The 23,012-nt window shown below is 34.3% G+C and overlaps 7 protein-coding genes across 7 annotated transcripts; all 7 read right to left on the bottom strand.

The window, feature by feature from the left end:
• Positions 1–1,889: 1,889 nt before the first annotated feature.
• LOC113817970 (pro-resilin-like) lies at positions 1,890–2,444 on the bottom strand. The gene is made up of 2 exons (XM_070121316.1): positions 2,433–2,444; positions 1,890–2,351 (listed from the first exon to the last, which is right to left on the bottom strand). The coding sequence occupies exons 1-2, from the start codon at positions 2,442–2,444 to the stop codon at positions 1,959–1,961; spliced, it is 405 nt and encodes a 134-aa protein (XP_069977417.1). The 3' UTR covers positions 1,890–1,958.
• Positions 2,445–4,797: 2,353 nt separating this feature from the next.
• Positions 4,798–5,524, bottom strand: LOC113817962 (pro-resilin-like). The gene is made up of 2 exons (XM_070120321.1): positions 5,466–5,524; positions 4,798–5,359 (listed from the first exon to the last, which is right to left on the bottom strand). Exons 1-2 carry the CDS (start codon positions 5,475–5,477, stop codon positions 4,991–4,993), a joined length of 381 nt encoding a protein of 126 aa, XP_069976422.1. The 5' UTR covers positions 5,478–5,524; the 3' UTR covers positions 4,798–4,990.
• Positions 5,525–7,756: 2,232 nt separating this feature from the next.
• On the bottom strand, positions 7,757–8,335 carry LOC138861323 (pro-resilin-like). The gene is made up of 2 exons (XM_070120329.1): positions 8,300–8,335; positions 7,757–8,193 (listed from the first exon to the last, which is right to left on the bottom strand). The coding sequence occupies exons 1-2, from the start codon at positions 8,309–8,311 to the stop codon at positions 7,825–7,827; spliced, it is 381 nt and encodes a 126-aa protein (XP_069976430.1). The 5' UTR covers positions 8,312–8,335; the 3' UTR covers positions 7,757–7,824.
• Positions 8,336–10,330: 1,995 nt separating this feature from the next.
• LOC138861551 (pro-resilin-like) lies at positions 10,331–10,962 on the bottom strand (the record flags this gene model as incomplete). The annotated part of the gene is made up of 1 exon (XM_070121315.1): positions 10,331–10,962. A coding segment is annotated over one exon (381 nt), but the record flags the coding sequence as incomplete, so codon positions are not given.
• Positions 10,963–12,957: 1,995 nt separating this feature from the next.
• On the bottom strand, positions 12,958–13,529 carry LOC113817956 (pro-resilin-like). Its single transcript, XM_027370071.2, has 2 exons — positions 13,496–13,529; positions 12,958–13,379 (listed from the first exon to the last, which is right to left on the bottom strand). The coding sequence occupies exons 1-2, from the start codon at positions 13,505–13,507 to the stop codon at positions 13,011–13,013; spliced, it is 381 nt and encodes a 126-aa protein (XP_027225872.2). The 5' UTR covers positions 13,508–13,529; the 3' UTR covers positions 12,958–13,010.
• Positions 13,530–17,759: 4,230 nt separating this feature from the next.
• On the bottom strand, positions 17,760–18,759 carry LOC138861333 (pro-resilin-like). The gene is made up of 2 exons (XM_070120342.1): positions 18,724–18,759; positions 17,760–18,291 (listed from the first exon to the last, which is right to left on the bottom strand). The coding sequence occupies exons 1-2, from the start codon at positions 18,733–18,735 to the stop codon at positions 17,926–17,928; spliced, it is 378 nt and encodes a 125-aa protein (XP_069976443.1). The 5' UTR covers positions 18,736–18,759; the 3' UTR covers positions 17,760–17,925.
• Positions 18,760–21,691: 2,932 nt separating this feature from the next.
• On the bottom strand, positions 21,692–22,598 carry LOC138861550 (pro-resilin-like). The gene is made up of 2 exons (XM_070121314.1): positions 22,587–22,598; positions 21,692–22,154 (listed from the first exon to the last, which is right to left on the bottom strand). Exons 1-2 carry the CDS (start codon positions 22,596–22,598, stop codon positions 21,789–21,791), a joined length of 378 nt encoding a protein of 125 aa, XP_069977415.1. The 3' UTR covers positions 21,692–21,788.
• Positions 22,599–23,012: the final 414 nt, after the last annotated feature.

Genomic DNA, 23,012 nt, shown 5'->3' with positions numbered 1-23,012 from the left:
TGAGAGTGTGTATATATACATACACATGTGTATTCATATAAATGTCTCTGTATGTGTGTGAATATATAGGTGCTTATATATATATATATATATATATATATATATATATATATATATATATATATATATATATATATATATATATATATATTTATATGTATATGTTGATGTGTACATGTATATATAATTATATATATACAAATAGTCATACATATATATGTATACATCAATTCACACACATATATATGTGTGTGTGTGCGTGTGTCTATGTATGTATGCATCATATATATGAAATAAATAAGTATATATATGTGTGTGTATGTATGTATGTGTGTATATATAATATATATATATATATATGTATATATATATATATATATATATATATATATATATATATATATATATATATATATATATATATATACTACGGAAAGATCCAGCGAAAATTCTCCAGCCAAGATGTCTTTGATATATCGTCTTCGATAAAGATGATATAGAAGGAAATTAACTCCCGTTTTAGAATAAGCAAATCATGCTCTATTAATGAATATCTTGGCATGTCTCGCGAATACCATTCCACTAGAATCAAAAAATCAATTTAAACTATATAGGCTATATCAAAGCTTTTTTTTTTTCACATGAACTTTATATGCAAATGTTCCCTCTCAGATTGCCAGGGAACCGCTGCTTACATACATACAAATCTACCGCCATCCAGGGATTCCAGTGGATTCCACAAGCACGGGTGATACTTCACTATATTCATCTATCTTTTAGCAAGACCGCACATCTCATACATATTATGTTAGGCAGGCACTCTATCCATTCGTCCACCACACTGCTATACTTACTCACGTATGAGTAGCTAGGTAATATCCATGGTGCCAGGTGGCACCTGGTTGCACGATCCTCATGCGTTGTGGTGGACGAATGGATAACGTGCCTGCCTTACAATCTGGCGGTGCGGGATCGAATCCCGAACAGAGAGGTTAATATACTCACATATTATGTTAATTATTCCTAATAAACAAGCCATGTAGTAAGATTATTACACTGTAAAAAGAAACGTCCCATATAATTACGTTCAAGCTCTTTTTGATTTATAGAAACAATCTTAGTGTAGGTAATTTGCAGCACAAAATCAAAAATTAAAGAAAAAATATGGTCGCTTAAAACGTACTTCTTATTTTTCATAAAAAAAAGAATCAGGACTGTATTCTAGACAGTCGCCACTGATACACTCGAACACATGTAGCATCTTCCTTTTCATTATATTTTTAAAACTTTACACACACACACACACACACACACACACACATATATATATGTGTGTTTGTGTTTCTGTGTATATATGTATGGACACACGCAATCATATATATGTATGTGTATACGTATATATACATACATACATATACTTATGTATATACATAAAATTAGGCATGCTAGTTTAATACTTGAGATTTACAAAGAGATGAGATCAAGAGATATCCGAGGTGCTATATTTTATGCATGGAAGGGGGTGGTCGGTATGTAGGATGGCGTAGAGGGCCAGAGGAGGCCTTTGGGGCGGGGCAAATAAATGGAAGTATGTAATAGGAACATAATATATAAAACTACATAATTAATTAATAGAGTGATGAAAAAGTTAATTTTTCATCAATATAAAGTCTAGTATAGGTCTCCCGTAGAACAAGATCAAGAAGAAAAATACTCTCTTGAAACAAACGTTCCTTTTTCATAACAAAAATATTTAGACTATTTCAGTCAGTTATCATCGGTACATTTTCCTCGATGATTAGATTTTTTAACATAATTAAGCCAAGAAAGAATACGTTACAGTTTCATAAAGTACTGAAACCATGTATTGGATATAAAACTATCAAAACCGAAGAATGCTTGTTTAATATCTAGTATTTACAAAGACCCGAGATCAATAAATATTTAATTTCTGTTCCTTAAGCATAGGAGGGGGTGGGCGGCTTGTAGGATGGCTGAGGAGGACCATAGGAGGCCTTTGGGGTGGGGTACTGAGCCTCTCCCTCGTAGGTCACATCAGCCACGTAACCGGAGTCTCCGTTCACATTGTAGGTGACCTTCTGCAGACGACCGTCGGGAAGAAGGACGTAGTAGGATCCCTGTGTGTTGTCGCCATCACGGGCTTCCTGGTGTCCGAAGTCGTTGCCAGATGGTGGGTCGTTGACGGCGTAGTTGAAGTCGTACTTGGCGGGTGGTGCATAAGAAGGTGTGGGAGCAGAGTAGCCATAGGTAGGAGGACTATCTGGACGAGCGACGGTGGCTACCACTAGGGTGGCCAGTGCTAATACCTGTAGTACAGTTGAATTGTTAGAAATATTTAAAGATCAATGTTTTATGGGTGGACAACAGAAAACCTTAACCAACTGCACTTTTGGAATGACAGATATACTTGCCTTGAATGCCATTGTGTTAGAGACTGCGGAGACTGAGACTGACGAAGACACACAGAGCCCTTTCCTTTATACAAGTGTCCGAGAAAAACCCCGCCCAGGTCGTGACGTCAGGAAATATCATCCCAGCAAGATGACCTTGATTCGGTGAGCGAGTTTCCCCTTCGGTGATGTTACCGGAATGCAGATGTTCACATTATTCATGCAGGTCTGTGTGAAAGTCGATTTTTTAAATATTCACGAGTTTTACCATTTTTTTCAGCAACTGACAGAGAATGACATTATGGCATCCGTATCAAGCTGTGAAAAATCTATGATGCAATGATATAGAAAATTGAATCATATGGTTTTTATATAAGGGTGTGTGTATACATATATATTTGCATGTATATAAATATATGCGTGTGTGTGTGAATATATAGGTGCATATATATGTGTATGTGTTTGTGTCGATGTGTCTATGCATGTATAAATATAATTATGTATGTACAGATATAGTCATACATATGTAAGCATACATTAGTTCACATGTATATGTATGTGTGTACGTGCGTGCGCGCGTGTGTGTCTATGTATGTATGCATAAATATATATTCATATATATGCAAATACATAAGTGAATATATATATGTGTGTGTGTACGTGTGCATGTATGTATGTATGCTTGTATGTATATGTATGTATGTATATATGTAAATATTATATGTATATATTACGGAAAGAGCCAGCGAAAATTCTCTTTCAGAATTAATTCCTGACATCGGAATTCCTAGCATGCTTGCATGCATTACCTGCATGCAGACATGAAGGGAACAGAAACCTGTAGCACAATGAGCTCTTTGGCTCATGATGTCTCGTTACCAAGATGCCTTAGCTATATCGTTTCTGATTAAGATGATAAAGAAGGAAACCAATTCCCATTTTGGAATAAGCAAACCCTGCTCTATTAATATCTTGGCATGCCTCGTGAACACCTTCCACTTCAGCCACAAAACCCAAACTAGAAAGGCCACATCACAGCCCATTTTATCCGCATGAACTTCGTATGCAAATGACCCGACCCTCTCAGACTGCCAGAGAACCGCTGCTTGCATGTAAACAAACCTGCCGCCATCCAGGGAATCAAGTGCATTCCACAAGCACGAGTGATGCTTCACGCTGTTTATCTATCTCTTAAAAAGACCGCACACCTCATTCATATTATATTTCTTATTCCTAATACACCCAACTATGTAATAAGATTATCACACCGTAAAAAGAAACGTCCCACATGATTATAATAAAATTCTATTTGCTTTATAGAAACAATCTTAGTATAGATAATCCGCAGCACAAAATCAAAGATATTTAATAAAAACAAAGACTCGCTTAAAACACACATCTCTCTCTCTCTCTCTCTCTCTCTCTCTCTCTCTCTCTCTCTCTCTCTCTCTCTCTCTCTCTCTATATATATATATATATATATATATATATATATATATATATATATATATATAAATCAAGACTGTATTCTATGCAGTCGCCACTGACACACTGGAACACATGTAGCACCTTCATTTCTAGTATGTTTCGAGAACTTTACACACATACGTGTGTCTTTATACACACGCACGCATTCGTTTATATATATATATATATATATATATATATATATATATATATATTTATATATATATATATACATATATATATTTTATGTGTATGTATATATACATACATACATACATATATACATATATATATATATATATATATATATATATATATATATATATTATATGTATATGTATATATACATACATACATACATACATATATATATATATATATATATATATATATATATATATATATATATATATATATTATATGTATATGTACATATACATACATATATATATATATATATATATATATATATATATATATATATATATATATATATATATATATATATTATATGTATATGTACATATACATACATACATACATATATATATATATATATATAAATATATATATATATATATATATATATATATATATATATATATATATATATATATTATATGTATATGTACATATACATACATACATATATATATATATCTTCATAAAATGAAGTGTGCTAATTTGCTACTTCAGATTTGCAAAGACCAGAGATCAATAAATATCTGAAGCGCTACATTTCATACATGGAAAAGGGTGGTAGGTATGTAGGATAATACATAAAGCTATGTAATAAATGAATAGGATTATGCTGAAGTTCATTTTTCCTCAATATAAGGAGTCTAGTATAAGTCTTCTATAGCACAAGATCAAGAAGGAAAAAATCGCTTGTAACAAACGTTTCTTTTCCATAAAAAAAGACATTTGGACTGTTTCAGTCAATAGTCATAGGTACATTTTCGTCAATGATTACATTTTTCAACGTAATTAAGCAAAGAAGAAATAGATATTGAAAACATATATTGGATATTAAAATATTATAGATGAAGATGCTTGTTTAATATTTAGTATTTACAAAGACCCGAGATCAATAAATATTTCATTTCTGTTCTTTAAGCATAGGAGGGGGTGGGCGGCTTGTAGGATGGCTGAGGAGGTCCATAGGAGGCCTTTGGGGTGGGGTACTGAGCCTCTCCCTCGTAGGTCACATCAGCCACGTAACCGGAGTCTCCGTTCACATTGTAGGTCACCTTCTGCAGACGACCGTCGGGAAGAAGGACGTAGTAGGATCCCTGTGTGTTGTCGCCATCACGGGCTTCCTGGTGTCCGAAGTCGTTGCCAGATGCTGGGTCGTTGACGGCGTAGTTGAAGTCGTACTTGGCGGGTGGTGCATAAGAGGGTGTGGGAGCAGAGTAGCCATAGGTAGGAGGGCTATCAGGACGGGCAACGGTGGCTACCACTAGGGTGGCCAGTGCTAATACCTGCAGTACATTTGAATTGTTTGAAATATTTATTTGATCGATATTTTATGGTTGAAAAACAGAAAACCTTAACCAACTGCACTTTTGGAATGACAGATTTACTTGCCTTGAATGCCATTGTGTTAGAGACTGCGGAGACTGAGACTGACGAAGACACACAGAGCCCTTTCCTTTATACAAGTGTCCGAGAAAAACCCCGCCCAGGTCGTGACGTCAGGAAATATCATCCCAGCAAGATGACCTTGATTCGGTGAGCGAGTTTCCCCTTCGGTGATGTTACCGGAATGCAGATGTTCACATTATTTATGCAGGGCTGTGTGAAAGTCGTTTTTTTTTCGTTTTTTTTTTTTTTTAAATATTCACGAGTTTTGCCATTTTTTCAGCAACTGATAAAGAATGATATTATGGCATCCGTATCAAAGTGTGAAATTGAATCATATTATAGTTTTTATATAAGGGTGTGTGTATACATACATATTTGTATGTATATAAATATATACATGTGTGTGAATATATAGGTGTATATACATGTGTATGTGTTTGTGTCGATGTGAGTCTATATGTATATATAAATATAATTATGCATATACAGATATAGTCATACATATGTATGTATACATTAGTTCACATGTATATGAATATGCATGTGTGCGTACGCGCGCGCGTGTGTCTATGTATGCATGCATAAATATATATTCATATATATCCAAATACATAAATAAATATATATATGTATATATATACATATATATATATATGTGAATATATATATATATATATATATATATATATATATATATATATATATATATTGTGTGTGTGTGTATGTGTGTACGTGTATATGTATGAATGTATATATGTAAATATTATATGTATATTTTACGGAAAGAGCCAGCGAAAATTCTCTTTCAGAATTAATTCCTGACATCGGAATTCCTAGCATGCTTGTATGCATTACCTGCATGCAGACATTAAGGGAACAGAAACCTGTGGCACACTGAGCTCTTTGGCTCATGATGTCTCGTTGCCAAGATGCCTTTGCTATATCGTTTCTGATTAAGATGATAAAGAAGGAAACTAACTCCCACTTTGTAATAAGTTAATCATGCTCTTCTAATGAACATTTTGGTATGTCTCGTGAACACCATTCCACTTTAGCCACAAAACCCAAACTAGAAAAGCCACATCACAGCCCATTTTATCCGCATGAACTTCGTATGCAAATGGCCCGACCCTCTCAGACTGCCAGACAACCGCTGCTTGTATGTAAACAAACCTGCCGCCATCCAGGGAATCAAGTGCATTCCACAAGCACGAGTGATGCTTCACTCTATTTATCTATCTCTTAAAAAGACCACACACCTCATTCATATTATATTTCTTATTCCTAATACACCCAACTATGTAATAAGATTATCACACCGTAAAAAGAAACGTCCCACATGATTATAATGAAATTCTTTTTGCTTTACAGAAACAATCTTAGTATAGATAATCCGCAGCACAAAATCAAGAATATTTAATAAAAACAAAGACTCTCGCTTAAAACACACATATTTCTTTATATATATATATATATATATATATATATATATATATATATATATATATATAAATATATATATACATATATATATATATACATATATATATATATATATATATATATATATATATATATATATATATATATATATATATATATATATATATATATATATATAAATCAAGACTGTATTCTATCCAGTTGCCACTGACACACTGGAACACATGTAGCACCTTCATTTCCAGTATGTCTCGAGGACTTTACACACATACGTGTGTCTTTATAGAAACGCACGCACTCGTTTATATATATATATATATATATATATATATATATATATATATATATATATATATATATATATATATATATATATATATGTATAATATATATATACACATATATATTATATGTATATGTACATATACATACATACATACATATATTTATATCTTCATAAAATGAAGTATGCTAATTTGATACTTCAGATTTGCAAAGAACTGAGATCAATAAATATCCGAAGCCCTATATTTCATACATGGAAAAGGGTGGTCGGTATGTAGGATAATATATAAAGCTATGTAATAAATAAATAGGATTATGCTTAAGTTCATTTTTCCTCAATATAAGCAGTCTAGTATAAGTCTTCTATAGCACAAGATCAAGAAGGAAAAAATCGATTGAAACAAACGTTCCTTTTCCATAACAAAGACATTTAGACTATTTCAGCCAATTGTCATAGGTACATTTTCCTCAATGATTACATTTTTCAACGTGATTAAGCAAAGAAGAAATACGTTGCAGTTTCCTAAAATACTGAAAACATATATTGGATATTAATATATTATAGATGAAGATGCTTGTTTAATATCTAGTATTTACAAAGACCCGAGATCAATAAATATTTCATTTCTGTTCCTTAAGCATAGGAGGGAGTGGGCGGCTTGTAGGATGGCCGAGGAGGACCATAGGAGGCCTTTGGGGTGGGGTACTGAGCCTCTCCCTCGTAGGTCACATCAGCCACGTAACCGGAGTCTCCGTTCACATTGTAGGTGACCTTCTGCAGACGACCGTCGGGAAGAAGGACGTAGTAGGATCCCTGTGTGTTGTCGCCATCACGGGCTTCCTGGTGTCCGAAGTCGTTGCCAGATGGTGGGTCGTTGACGGCGTAGTTGAAGTCGTACTTGGCGGGTGGTGCATAAGAGGGTGTGGGAGCAGAGTAGCCATAGGTAGGAGGGCTATCTGGACGGGCGGCGGCGACGACCACAAGGGCGGCCAGTGCGAATACCTGCAGTACAGTTGAATTGTTTGAAATATTTATTTGATCGATATTTTATGGTTGAAAAACAGAAAACCTCAACCAACTGCACTTTTGGAATGACAGATTTACTTGCCTTGAATGCCATTGTGTTAGAGACTGCGGAGACTGAGACTGACGAAGACACACAGAGCCCTTTCCTTTATACAAGTGTCCGAGAAAAACCCCGCCCAGGTCGTGACGTCAGGAAATATCATCCCAGCAAGATGACCTTGATTCGGTGAGCGAGTTTCCCCTTCGGTGATGTTACCGGAATGCAGATGTTCACATTATTTATGCAGGGCTGTGTGAAAGTCGATTTTTAAAATATTCACGAGTTTTACCATTTTTTCAGCAACTGATAAAGAATGATATTATGGTATCCGTATCAAAGTGTGAAATTGAATCATATAGTTTTTATATGAGGGTGTGTGTATACATATATATTTGCATGTATATAAATATATACATGTGTGTGTGAATATATAGGTGCATATATATGTGTATGTGTTTGTGTCGATGTGAGTGTCTATGTATGTATAAATATAATTATGCATATACAGATATAGTCCTACATATGTATGTATACATTAGTTCACATGTATATGCATGTGCATGTGTATGTGCGCGCGCGTGTGTGTCTATGTATGTAAGCATAAATATATATTCATATATATACAAATACATAAATGAATATATATATATATATATATATATATATATATATATATATATATATATATATATATATTGTGTGTTTGTGTGTATGTGTACATGTATATGTATGTATGTATTTATGTAAATATTATATGTATATATTACGGAAAGATCCAGCAAAAATTCTCTTTCAGAATTAATTCCTGACATCGGAATTCCTAGCATGCTTGCATGCATTACCTGCATGCAGACATTAAGGGAACAGAAACCTGTAGCACAATGAGCTCTTTGGCTCATGATGTCTCGTTGCCAAGATGCCTTTGCTATATCGTTTCTGATTAAGATGATAAAGAAGGAAACTAATTCCCATTTTGGAATAAGCAAACCCTGCTCTATTAATTAATATCTTGGCATGCCTCGTGAACACCATTCCACTTTAGCCACAAAACCCAAACTAGAAAGGCCACATCACAGCCCATTTTATCCGCATGAACTTCGTATGCAAATGACCTGACTCTCTCAGACTGCCAGAGAACCGCTGCTTGCATGTAAACAAACCTGCCGCCATCCAGGGAATCAAGTGCATTCCACAAGCACGAGTGATGCTTCACTCTATTCATCTATCTCTTAAAAAGACCGCACACCTCATGCATATTATATTTCTTATTCGTAATACACCCAACTATGTAATAAGATTATCAAGCCGTAAAAAGAAACGTCCCACATGATTATAATAAAATTCTTTTTGCTTTACAGAAACAATCTTAGTATAGATAATCCGCAGCACAAAATCAAAGATATTTAACAACAAAGACGGTCGCTTAAAACACACATCTTTCTTTATATATATATATATATATATATATATATATATATATATATATATATATATATATATATATATATATAAACCAAGACTGTATTCTATCCAGTCGCCACTGACACACTGGAGCACATGTAGCACCTTCATTTCCAGTATGTTTCGGGAACTTTACACACATACGTGTGTCTTTATACAAACGCACGCACTCGTTTACACACACACACACACACACACACACACACACACACACACACACACACACACACACACACACACATATATATATATATATATATATATATATATATATATATATATATATATATATATATATATACATGACACATGAATAACATTTAATTATAGGTGATCCCATAACTTGGTGCATTTACAATACCGACTTCATAATGCACATATGCATAATTCTGAACATGGATGTAAGACAGGTTTCTTTATATCTGACTGTATGTAGATACATATGAGAGTGTCTGCCATCTGTAAAATGGAAGTACAAAAAGTTAGTGCTTGGAATTAGTTTAGGAAGTTGCAGCTATTAAAAAAATTAAGCCTTCATCAAATCACCTGTAGCATCATATTTCTAAAACTTCATACACATACATACATCTATGTGTGTGAGAGTGTGTATCATCGATGATAAACTAGATAAATTAATAATAATAAGCTAAATGACCAAACATAATATTCAGATCCACAATGTCTTTATGTACTTGTAGGGTTGTGCACATATAGTACATAATGAAAAGGGATTATATCATCACTGAGATGAAGAAAAGCATGATTCACGCAGATGACATTAAACTACGTAAGATTAAGTATGCAGGTTTAATATATAATATCTACAAAGACCCGAGTTCAATAAATATCCGAGGCGCTATATCTTAAGCATAGGATGGAGTTGGTGGCTTGTAGGATGGCTGAGGAGGACCATAGGAGGCCTTTGGGGTGGGGTACTGAGCCTCTCCCTCGTAGGTCACATCAGCCACGTAACCGGAGTCTCCGTTGACGGTGTAAGTGACCTTCTGCAGGCGACCGTCGGGAAGAAGGACGTAGTAGGATCCCTGTGTGTTGTCGCCATCACGGGCTTCCTGGTGTCCGAAGTCGTTGCCAGATGGTGGGTCGTTGACGGCGTAGTTGAAGTCGTACTTGGCGGGTGGTGCATAAGAGGGAGTGGGAGCAGAGTAGCCATAGGTAGGTGGGCTATCTGGACGAGCGACGGTGGCTACCACAAGGGTGGCCAGTGCTAATACCTGCAGTACATTTGAATGGTTAGAAATATTTTTATGATCGATATTTTATGATTGAAAAACAGAAAACCTTAACCAACTGCACTTTTGGAATGACAGATTTACTTGCCTTGAATGCCATTGTGTTAGTGACTGCGGAGACTGAGACTGACGAAGACACACAGAGCCCTTTCCTTTATACAAGTGTCCGAGAAAAACCCCGCCCAGGTCGTGACGTCAGGAAGTATCCTCCCAACAAGATGACCTTGATTCGGTGAGCGAGTTTCCCCTTCGGTGATGTTACCGGAATGCAGATGTTTACGTTATTTATGCAGGTCTGTGTGAAAGTCGACTTTTTAAAAAATATTCACGAGTTTTACCATTCTTTCAGCAACTGATAAAGAATGATATTATGGCATCCGTATCAAAGTGTGAAAATGAATCATATTATAGTTTTTATATGAGGGTGTGTGTATACATATATATTTGCATGTATATAAATATATACATGTGTGTGTGAATATATAGGTGCATATATATATGTGTGTGTTTGCGTCGATGTGAGTGTCTATGTATGTATAAATATAATTATGTATATACAGATATAGTCATACATATGTATGCATACATAAGTGAATATATATGTGTGTGTGTATACGTGTGCATGTATGTATGTATGCTTGTATGTATATATGTAAATATTATATGAATATATTACGGAAAGAGCCAGCGAAAATTCTCTTTCAGAATTAATTCCTGACATCGGAATTCCTAGCATACTTGCATGCATTACCTGCATGCAGACATTAAGGGAACAGAAACCTGTGGCACAATGAGCTCTTTGGCTCATGATGTCTCGTTGCCAAGATGCCTTTGCTATATCGTTTCTGATTAAGATCATATAGAAGGAAACTAATTCCCATTTTAGAATAAGTTAATCATGCTCTTGTAATGAACATTTTGATATGTCTCGTGAACACCATTCCACTTTAGCCACAAAACCCAAACTAGAAAGGCCACATCACAGCCCATTTTATCCGCATGAACTTCGTACGCAAATGACCCGACTCTCTCAGACTGCCAGAGAACCGCTGCTTGCATGTAAACAAACCTGCCGCCATCCAGGGAATCAAGTGCATTCCACAAGCACGAGTGATGTTAATTTCACCAGTCGTTTACAAGGAACCAAATGTCTAGTTAAACCCGTGCTCAAGTTATATTTTTGTTAATATAGCAGCATAATTCTGAAAACCGTCTGTTAGTTTAACGTTCCGCAGTCAGTTCTGTCTAGACTTTACAGATATAGAAAACGTATGATTGAGAATGAATATCTTCACAAAACAAAACATTTCAATTTAATTTCATCTGATATACATACATTTCCGACGAAGATATACTGGAAACGGTTAAATACATCCTCCTACAGTTGGAATTTGAAACATAAGACTCCATCTGTAATCATAAATACATACATGCAGCTGTATGATATATATATATATATATATATATATATATATATATATATATATATATATATATATATGACACATGAATAACATTTAATTATAGGTGATCCCATAACTTGGTGCATTTACAGTGCCGACTTCATAATGCACATATGCATGATTCTGAACATAAATTTAAGACTGACTGCATGTAGATACATATGAGTGTCTGCCATGGGTAAAATGGAAGTACAAAAAGTGAATGCTTGGAATTAGTTTAGGAAGTTGCAGCTATTAAATAAAAAGTAAGCCATCATCAAATCACCTGTAGCATCATATTTCTAAAACTTCATACACATACATATATACATATGTGTGTGAGTGTGTACCATCGATGATAAACAAGATAAATTAATAATAAGCTAAATGACCAAACATAATATTCAGATCCACAAAGTCTTCATTTACTTGTAGGGTTGTGCACATATAGTACATAATGAAAAGGGATTATATCATCACTGAGATGAAGAAAAGCATGATTCACGCAGATGACATTAAACTACGTAAGATTAAGTATGCAGGTTTAATATATAATATCTACAAAGACCCGAGTTCAATAAATATCCGAGGCGCTATATCTTAAGCATAGGAAGGGGTGGGCGGCTTGTAGGATGGCTGAGGAGGACCATAGGAGGCCTTTGGGGTGGGGTACTGAGCCTGTCCCTCGTAGGTCACATCAGCCACGTAACCGGAGTCTCCGTTCACATTGTAGGTCACCTTCTGCAGACGACCGTCGGGAAGAAGGACGTAGTAGGATCCCTGTGTGTGGTCGCCATCACGGGCTTCCTGGTGTCCGAAGTCGTTGCCCGATGGTGGGTCGTTGACGGCGTAGTTGAAGTCGTACTTGGCGGGTGGTGCATAAGAGGGAGTGGGAGCAGAGTAGCCATAGGTAGGCGGGCTATCTGGACGGGCGATGGCGACTACCCCAAGGGCGGCCAGTGCGAATACCTGTCGGATATTTAAATTTTTAATATAACGTACGAGGTGAAGACATTAGTATATCGAGAAAGTCGAGATATTAATCAATAAACTTCTCGAATAATATATATAGACATAGTACATACCTTGAATGCCATGTTAGAGGAATGAGACTGCGATGAGACTGAAAGCGACAGAGCGAGTACTTCAATATATACAAATTTCCGGAAATAAAACTCCGCCCATCTCATGACGTCACGAAATATCATCCGAACAAGTTTGCCTTGAACCTCTCGAGACCAAGTTTTCCCCTTAGATGATGTTACATAACTATGGCTGAATTTTAAGTTTGAAGGTCAACATTTAGTTTGTGTGTGTGTGTGTGTGTGTGTGTGTGTGTGTGTGTGTGTGTGTGTGTGTGTGTGTGTGTGTGTGTGTGTGTGTGTGTGTGTGTGTGTGTGTGTGTGTGTGTGTGTGTGTGTGTGTATGTGTGTGTGTGTATGTGCATGTGTATATGCGTGTGTGTCAAACTGAGAAAAGGCAAATCACGTGATGAGACTTATGTTAGTGGTAACAATTTCCGTCAACAGGTTAGGTATTGGCTACAAATCAAGTGCACTATAAACTTCAAACTTCCCTTTTATCGTCGATGTTTAAGTATACTACTCTTACCATGACAAATTGATTCATTTGTGTTTATGAAGGTCTCTCTCTAGACTCCCATCAGCATACTGATAAATTGGATCACAGGAACAGATTAGAAAATACTTGTTTGAATTTACCTCTCCAGCTGATATCTGTGTATTACTAATATACTTAAGAGTTTATTCAAATGGCCGCTAACAAAATACACATTGCTCATAGTATATTTACATGGTAGTGTGGGTAAGAAAAAATGTAAATATGTAGATTTAATCCAAGAGGATTATTAGCAAGCAAAAAGGTAATTGAAGGTGTTTCACAGATAGTGCTGTCCAATTTTCAAGAAATATATCATGGAATGGAACATTTATATATATATATATATATATATATATATATATATATATATATATATATATATATATATATATATTTGTATGTATATTTATGTATTCATGTGCATATATGTGTTTCTATACACAAGCACGTCAGCACTCACAAACGTGCACGCGGTCACGCATGCACACATGTATATGTATAGATAGATATAGATATATACACATGTATACGTATGTATGCTATGTGTATATAGATACATGTATATATATGTATATATACATATATGCTATGTGTATAATAACTTGTAGTGCATATACTTGTGTGTACATTGATAAGCAATTGCAACCAGTTACAGTAATTACATTCATATATATATATATATATATATATATATATATATATATATATATATATATATATATATATATATATATATATATATATATATAATCAAATGTAAGCAGAAACTCGCACGAAAATGAAAACGAAGTCAGCTGTTATTGGCAGTAAGAAACTTTTGTTGTTTTCCAGTGGCTTGCGGCTGACTTCATTTATTTGCATTGTTCAAAGCCGTGGGTGTAATTTGCCTTTTTCTACCTGTGAATATATCAAATCTACTTATTCATAACATTTTACAAACAATACTTTGTACTACTGAAGGATCGCACTACTTCATGTACTATATTTGTATTTACATATACATATATATATATATATATAAATATATATATTTACATATAAACATATACATACATATCCATATACATGTATGTATATACCTATATATAGGTATATATATATGTGAGTATATATATACATATATATATATATATACATATATATATATATATATATATATATATATATATATATATATATATATATATATATGTGTGTGTGTGTGTGTGTGTGTGTGTGTGTGTGTGTGTGTGTGTGTGTGTGTGTGAGTGTGTATGTGTGTGTGGGTGTGGGTGTGCGTGTGTGCGAGTGCATACACACACACACACACACACACACACACACACACACACACACACACACACACACACACACACACACACATATATATATATATATATATATATATATATATATATATATATATGTATGCATGTATGCACACACACACACACATATATGTTTATTGTACATATAAAGGAGAACTAACATCTTCTATATCCTTCTACGGAGGCTGCAGAAGGAATTGGTGTCCCATTCCTTAGGCCCCAAGTTATCTCGCGGATCCTTTTGTGTTGTCTCAAATATCTCCGAGTCGTCTGTAGGATCATATCCCTCTGGAGAGAAGGATCTTTCATGTTCCGCTAGAATTTCTTATGGTTTTGTTGGTAAAGCGACCTCCAAAAACTGTTTTTCTTTAGTTTCGTTATTTATCAAAACTGTCCTGAAATATTCATTTCATTGTTTGAAGAAAATTGAAAAGTAAATTTCGAATGAAGAAAGATACAATCACTGATATATCTTGGCAATACTGGAAGGTATTTAGAAATTAATCTTTTTACAAAATATTTTGGATTAAACATGTATGAAATATAAGAATTATCAAAAACTAAAATGCATAATACTTGGCCAGCTCACCACAAGTCGTCCTCTGCGAAAAGATAGAGGTTTCACAGAAATTCAAAATTCCACTTTTAAATTCGACACCTTGCCTTTCCTCGGGTGATGAAAATATTTAAATAATGCAGTGCAATGCATAACTGTACCACAAGATACTGGAAGTGAAATTGTATATATATATATATATATATATATATATATATATATATGTCAATATATATATATATATATATATATATATATATATATATATATATATATATATATATATATATATATATATATATATATATATATATATATATATATTTATATGTGTGTGTGTGTGTGTGTGTGTGTCATTTAGGATGTAACCACACCTCTTTGTGAACCAAAACAGTGTAAATCTTCATACCGAATCGTCCGTGGATTACCAAGGGACGGGTTGTGTTGTGGTTGTCTGGTCTGACAGTGACAAGAGTTGTTGGAGGTTATGCAGCGGTGACAGCAAATCGGGTCATAGAACAATCCGGCAACTGGTGATATGGTTATATGCGAACCGTATTCATGTTGACAAATGTAGAAAAGGTATGAATGAGAATGGATATCTTCACAATACAAGAGATGTAATTGACCGGTTTCGATTATATCTTCGTCAGAAATACATGTATTATGAAGATATCCATTCTCATTCATACCTTTTCTACATGGATATATATGTTACGTGCATCTGTGGAAGGGCAAAGTATCCACCTAAATTTACACACATTTTTATCGTAGGTAATAAGCACGGGCAGTAAAAACAATAGCAAACCCTACAAAAAAACATAATTTTCTGTTCAGCAATTTACCTAAAAGTAACATTAACAATATCATGTATCTGTGACATGTCATAGTATTTTGAGCAATAGATAATACCACAATACAAATATATCAAACATATATATTCTTATATAAAAGATCCCAAGGAAGCTTTTAAGAGGTTTAACATAATATATGTAAATATTTTTTTCATTATATTACTATGTACGCTATGGTTTGAATTTCAATATTTCAATTAAATATTTCAGTTCACATAATTTTTGAATTTACAATGAATAACTAAAGAAATAAGTAAAACCCTAAAGGTAAAAGAATGTAAAAGAATGTCAGCAAAACGCTTTTTTTTCCTAAATGAATACCTGCCCAGCAAAGTAACCTCCTTGGCGACTTGTCTAAATCGTTCCCTTCGGTTATGTTCTTGTTAAAACGATGATCATTTGCTTCGTTGTTTCATCTGCTTCTCTTCTTCTCTCTCTTTTGCACTTCTGTCTATCTCTTTGTTTGCCTGTCTGTCTCTATTTCTCTTATATATGTATATATCTTATTAATTTTGATGAATAAATTGACTGGTTCTGTTTGATTTATTTATGTACTGTGTACTGGACAGAACAGTGAGGACAAATACAAAAATATTTAAAATCCTTAAAATACACGGAAATCAGGTCCTTTATAGATAGATGTGCAAGCATGTATATGTGTTTGTGTGTGTTTGTGAATGTATATTTGTGTAAGTATGCGTCTTATATGTATTACGTTTAGTTTGATATGTATTAATCAATAAATGTATAAGTTTATATATACACATTAGTATAGACATTCACACACATACAGAGGTACATATGCATACATACATACACACACACACACATGCACATGATTTATTTTGACTGATTAATGCTGGATAATCCTTAGATTATATATGTATATCTATATCCTTTATTGAGTATTCTTCAAATTCTTTGGACATCTTTTACACAAACTAATTTATATTATCGACAGAGGAGCTTCGCAGCCATTACATATCTGAGTGACGGACTGCTGAAAATTAAATCCCTTCCTTTCTGTCTGTCCAGCGAAACGAGGCATAAAACGACTTTTAGCAATGGCAAAAATATTTATTAAGCATAAGCTAATTCATGAAAGGTTGCTACCTTGAAATTTGTTTTGCATATCCTATTTACAAAGATCCGAGATCAATAAATATCAGATGTTTTCCTTAACCGTAGGAGGGAGTGGGTGGCTTGTAGGATGGCTGGGGAGTCCCATAGGAGGCCTTTGGGGTGGGGTACTGAGCCTCTCCCTCGTAGGTCACATCAGCCACGTAACCGGAGTCTCCGTTCACATTGTAGGTCACCTTCTGCAGACGACCGTCGGGAAGAAGGACGTAGTAGGATCCCTGTGTGTTGTCGCCATCACGGGCTTCCTGGTGTCCGAAGTCGTTTCCAGATGGTGGGTCGTTGACGGCGTAGTTGAAGTCGTACTTTGCGGGTGCGTAAGCGGGTGTAGGAGAAGGGTATCCATACGTAGGATGACTATCAGGAAGAGCAATGGCGGCGACCACAAGGGCGGCCAGTGCAAATGCCTATAGTGGAAGAGTGTGCAATATTATTTGCTTTATAGGGTAGGCCTACAATCAATGTTTTATTGGTATTTAGAAGGCCGAATGCTGTTGAACACCCTATTCCATAAGAAAAGCCCGTCAAAAATGAAAAAAAGATAAAGAAACTTCTTTTACAAAATAACAGATTTAAAGCTCCTCTCTTAGGCCGCAATTTGTTTAAATGGACTCCTCGTACAACCGTATATTTAATTATTATTTAATCATAGAAAGATACTAACTATTAAATACAGTAAACGAGAATAAGTAAAGAACAAAAGTAGAATTAATGTATGTAAAAGTAGAATTTCATGTATATAGTGTAAATCTACCGCACAATTGAATTATTTGTGATACATAGTAAGATATCCGATCTTGCATTTAGCACTATCCATTAGGCATAAAACATCCACATACCTTGAATGCCATGTCGTCAGGTGCGAGATGATGAGACTGCAGAGAGACTGACGGCGAGAGAAAAAATGCTTTCTTTTATACATCAATTCACGAATGACTCCGCCCCTTCGCTAACGTCAAGAATCAGCATTAAAGTAAGTTTACCTTGATTCTTCTTCCAGCCAGGTTTCCCTCTGTGATATTACACAAACTTTTTTATTTATTATTATTATTATCATTATCATTATCATTATCATTATCATTATCATTATCATTATCATTATCATTATCATTATCATTATCATTATCATTATCATTATCATTATCATTATCATTATCATTATCATTATCATTATCATTATCATTATCATTATCATTATTATTATTATTATTATTATTATTATTATTAATATTATTATTATTATTATTATTATTATTATTATTATTATTATTTAGGGGGGTCAAATTATATATTCATAAAAACATTTACAATTCACGAGACATATGAGTAACTAATGATGTAAAATAATTAAAGAAAAAAGTGGTAATGAATAGCAAGTATTACGGTGTCATAATATTGACAGGTATATACCGGTTCTCACACTGCGGTTAAGGTGGTTGTTTAAATACAAGGAAAAGCGTAATTTATACGTAACGGCGGCGAGTAGTAGTAGTAGTAGTAGGAGGAGGAGGAAGAGGAGGAAGAATAGGAGGAAGAGGAGGAAGAAGAAGAGGAGGAAGAGGAGGAGGAAGAGGGGGAGGAAGAGGAGGAGGAGGAGGAGGAGAAGGAGGAAGAAGAAGAGGAGGAAAAAGGGGAGGGAAACGAGGAGGAGGAGAAGGAGGAGGAAGATGAGGAGGAGGAAGAGGAATAGTAAGAAAAGGAGGAGAAGGAGGAGGAGTAACAGCAGCAGGAGGAGCAGGAGCAGGAGTAGGGGTGGGAGGAGGAGTAGGAGTAGAAGAAAGAGAAGAAAAAGAAGAAAGATACTCCTTGGGCTGATTATTGGTTTTGTTAATATCAAGTAGATAGTAAATAATAATAATAATAATAATAATAATAATAATAATAATAATAATAATAATAATAATAATAAAATGAGAGTAAAGAGAATGTCATTTTTTTGTTCCTAAATGAATACCTCTCCGGTATAATCAGAGCGAGGTAACCTTCCGTGGGGATATGTCTAAATATTTCCCCTCGGTTATATTCTTACAATGACGATATTCATTTGCTTCGTCGTCTTGTCTGCCCCTCTCTCTCCCCCCTCTTTATCCATTGGTTTGTTTGTCTGTCTCTCTATCTCTGCTTAATCTGCCCCTCTCTCTCCCCCCCTCTTTATCCATTGGTTTGTCTGTCTGTCTCTCTATCTCTGCTTATTCCCCGCCCCCCCCCCTACACGCATTCTCTCTCTCGTTTAGTGATGTTAATTTTGATTTATTGGTTGATTGGTTTCATCTTTTTGATGTATTATAAATTGAACTGAATAGTTAATACAAACGGATGATAAAGTTATTAAAAAATGCGTAAAAAACACTGAAATCAGGTTCGTTACATTTAGATAGATAGGCATGTCTATACATGCACAGTATATATACAGTATATATATATATATATATATATATATATATATATATATATATATATATATATATATATATATATACATACACACACACACACACACACACACATATATATGTATATATATATATATATATATATATATATATATATATATATATATATATATAAATATATATATATATATATATATGTATGTATGTATGTATACATTATATACATATTATACATATATATATATACACAAGTGTGCGTGTGTAAGATATTGTGGTTATACATGTATGTACACATATGGTTCTATATGTATGTAATGTTAGTTCAGGAAAATCAAAACTTTACGCGGTGTCGTATCCTTTACTGGTTCGATCTGTGAAAATAAACTTCATGGAATTCCTAAATAAAGCAAAACGGAGGTACAGAGTGAAGAAAAATCAATATGGCAATGTGATAAAAAGATCAAACCAAATGTTCAACAACCACAATAAATAAAAAAATTCCATAATTAAAATTACATAATTTTAAATGTACATAATGAAAATGTACATAATTCAGCAACCACAATAAGTAAAAAACTCATATGGCCATACTAGCCTTTACATTTCAATAAACAGAAGACCCAGAACGGCGCTCGGTCAACATGTCCATATGAAGCAACGGGAAAACTGGAAAAGATTGTAACATTAATCTTAATCACTTAAGAGTACCAAAAGTACGGGAAGCCAAAGGACTCCCCTTATGACTTTTTAATTATATCAAGACAATAGCATATATATATATATATATATATATATATATATATATATATATATATATATATATATATATATATAATAATAATAATAATAATAATAATAATAATAATAATAATAATAGCAATAATAATAATAAAATAAAAAGGTAGAATGCACTATTAATAGATTATTGTGTTTGTAGACAAGACGAATTATGTGGGAATTATGTCTACAGCCGAATGAGATATCCGATTTTTTTCCCCGCAATATCCAGTATACAGTAATGATTGCTCTTCTGGCCAAGTTTTCCCCTTCATTACACTATCGCGTTCCTCCACGAGAAAGGGAGATGTTTTGAATATGCAAACACAAATTAAACATGTGATAAACACTTTATCCAATTTAAAATAAATTATGTGCATGTGCGTGTTTATAATTTATTTTGACTGATTAATGCTGGATAATCTTTAGATTATATAGGTATATCTATATCCTTTATTGAGTATTCTACAAATTCTTTGGACATCTTTTACCCAAACTAATTTATATTATCGACAGAGGAGCTTCGCAGCCATTACATATCTGGGTGACGGACTGCTGAAAATTAAATCCCTTCCTTTCTGTCTGTCCAGCGAAACGAGGCATAAAACGACTTTTAGCAATGGAAAAAAATATTTATTAAGCATAAGCTAATTCATTATAGGTTGCTACCTTGAAATTTGTTTTTCATTTCCTATTTACAAAGATCCGAGATCAATAAATATCGGTTGTTTTCCTTAACCGTAGGAGGGAGTGGGTGGCTTGTAGGATGGCTGGGGAGTCCCATAGGAGGCCTTTGGGGTGGGGTACTGAGCCTCTCCCTCGTAGGTCACATCAGCCACGTAACCGGAGTCTCCGTTCACATTGTAGGTGACCTTCTGCAGACGACCGTCGGGAAGAAGGACGTAGTAGGATCCCTGTGTGTGGTCGCCATCACGGGCTTCCTGGTGTCCGAAGTCGTTGCCAGATGGTGGGTCGTTGACGGCGTAGTTGAAGTCGTACTTTGCGGGGGCGTAAGCGGGCGTAGGAGAAGGGTATCCATACGTAGGACGACTATCAGGAAGGGCAATGGCGGCGACCACAAGGGCGGCCAGTGCAAATGCCTATAGTGGAAGAGTGTGCAATATTATTTGCTTTATAGGGTAGGCCTACAATCAATGTTTTAGTGGTATTTAGAAGGCCGAATGCTGTTGAACACCCTATTCCATAACAAAAGCTCTTCAAAAATGAAAAAATGACAAAGAAACTTCTTTTACAAAGTAACAGAATTAAAGCTCCTCTCTTAGGCCGCAATTTGTTTAACTGGACTCCTCGTACAACCGTATATTTAATTATTACTTAATCATAGAAAGATACTAACTTTTAAATATAGAAAACGAAAATAAGTAAAGAACAAAATTAGAATTAATGTATGTAAAAGTAGGATTTCGTGTATATAGTGTAAATCTACCGTACAATTGAATTATTTGTCATACAGAGTAAGATATCCGATCTTGCATTTAGCACTATCCATTAGGCATAAAACATCCACATACCTTGAATGCCATGTCGTCAGGTGCGATATGATGAGACTGCAGAGAGACTGACGACGAGAGAAAAAAGGCTTTCTTTTATACATCTATTCACGAATGACTCCGCCCCTTCAGTAACGTCAAGAATCAGCATTAAAGTAAGTTTACCTTGATTCTTCTTCCAGCCAGGTTTCCCTCTGTGATATTACACAAACTTTTTTATTTTTTATTTTATTATTATTATTATTATCATTATCATTATCATTATCATTATCATTATCATTATCATTATCATTATCATTATCATTATCATTATCATTATCATTATCATTATCATTATCATTATCATTATCATTATCATTATCATTATCATTATTATTATTATTATTATTATTATTATTATTTAGGGGGGTCAAATTATATATTCATAAAAACATTTACAATTCACGA

The sequence above is a fragment of the Penaeus vannamei genome, chromosome 4 (assembly GCF_042767895.1).
Source record: "Penaeus vannamei isolate JL-2024 chromosome 4, ASM4276789v1, whole genome shotgun sequence".
Taxonomy (NCBI): domain Eukaryota; kingdom Metazoa; phylum Arthropoda; class Malacostraca; order Decapoda; family Penaeidae; genus Penaeus; species Penaeus vannamei.
The sequence above is the reverse complement of the archived record's forward strand: the minus strand, read 5'-3'. Positions and strand labels throughout refer to the sequence as shown.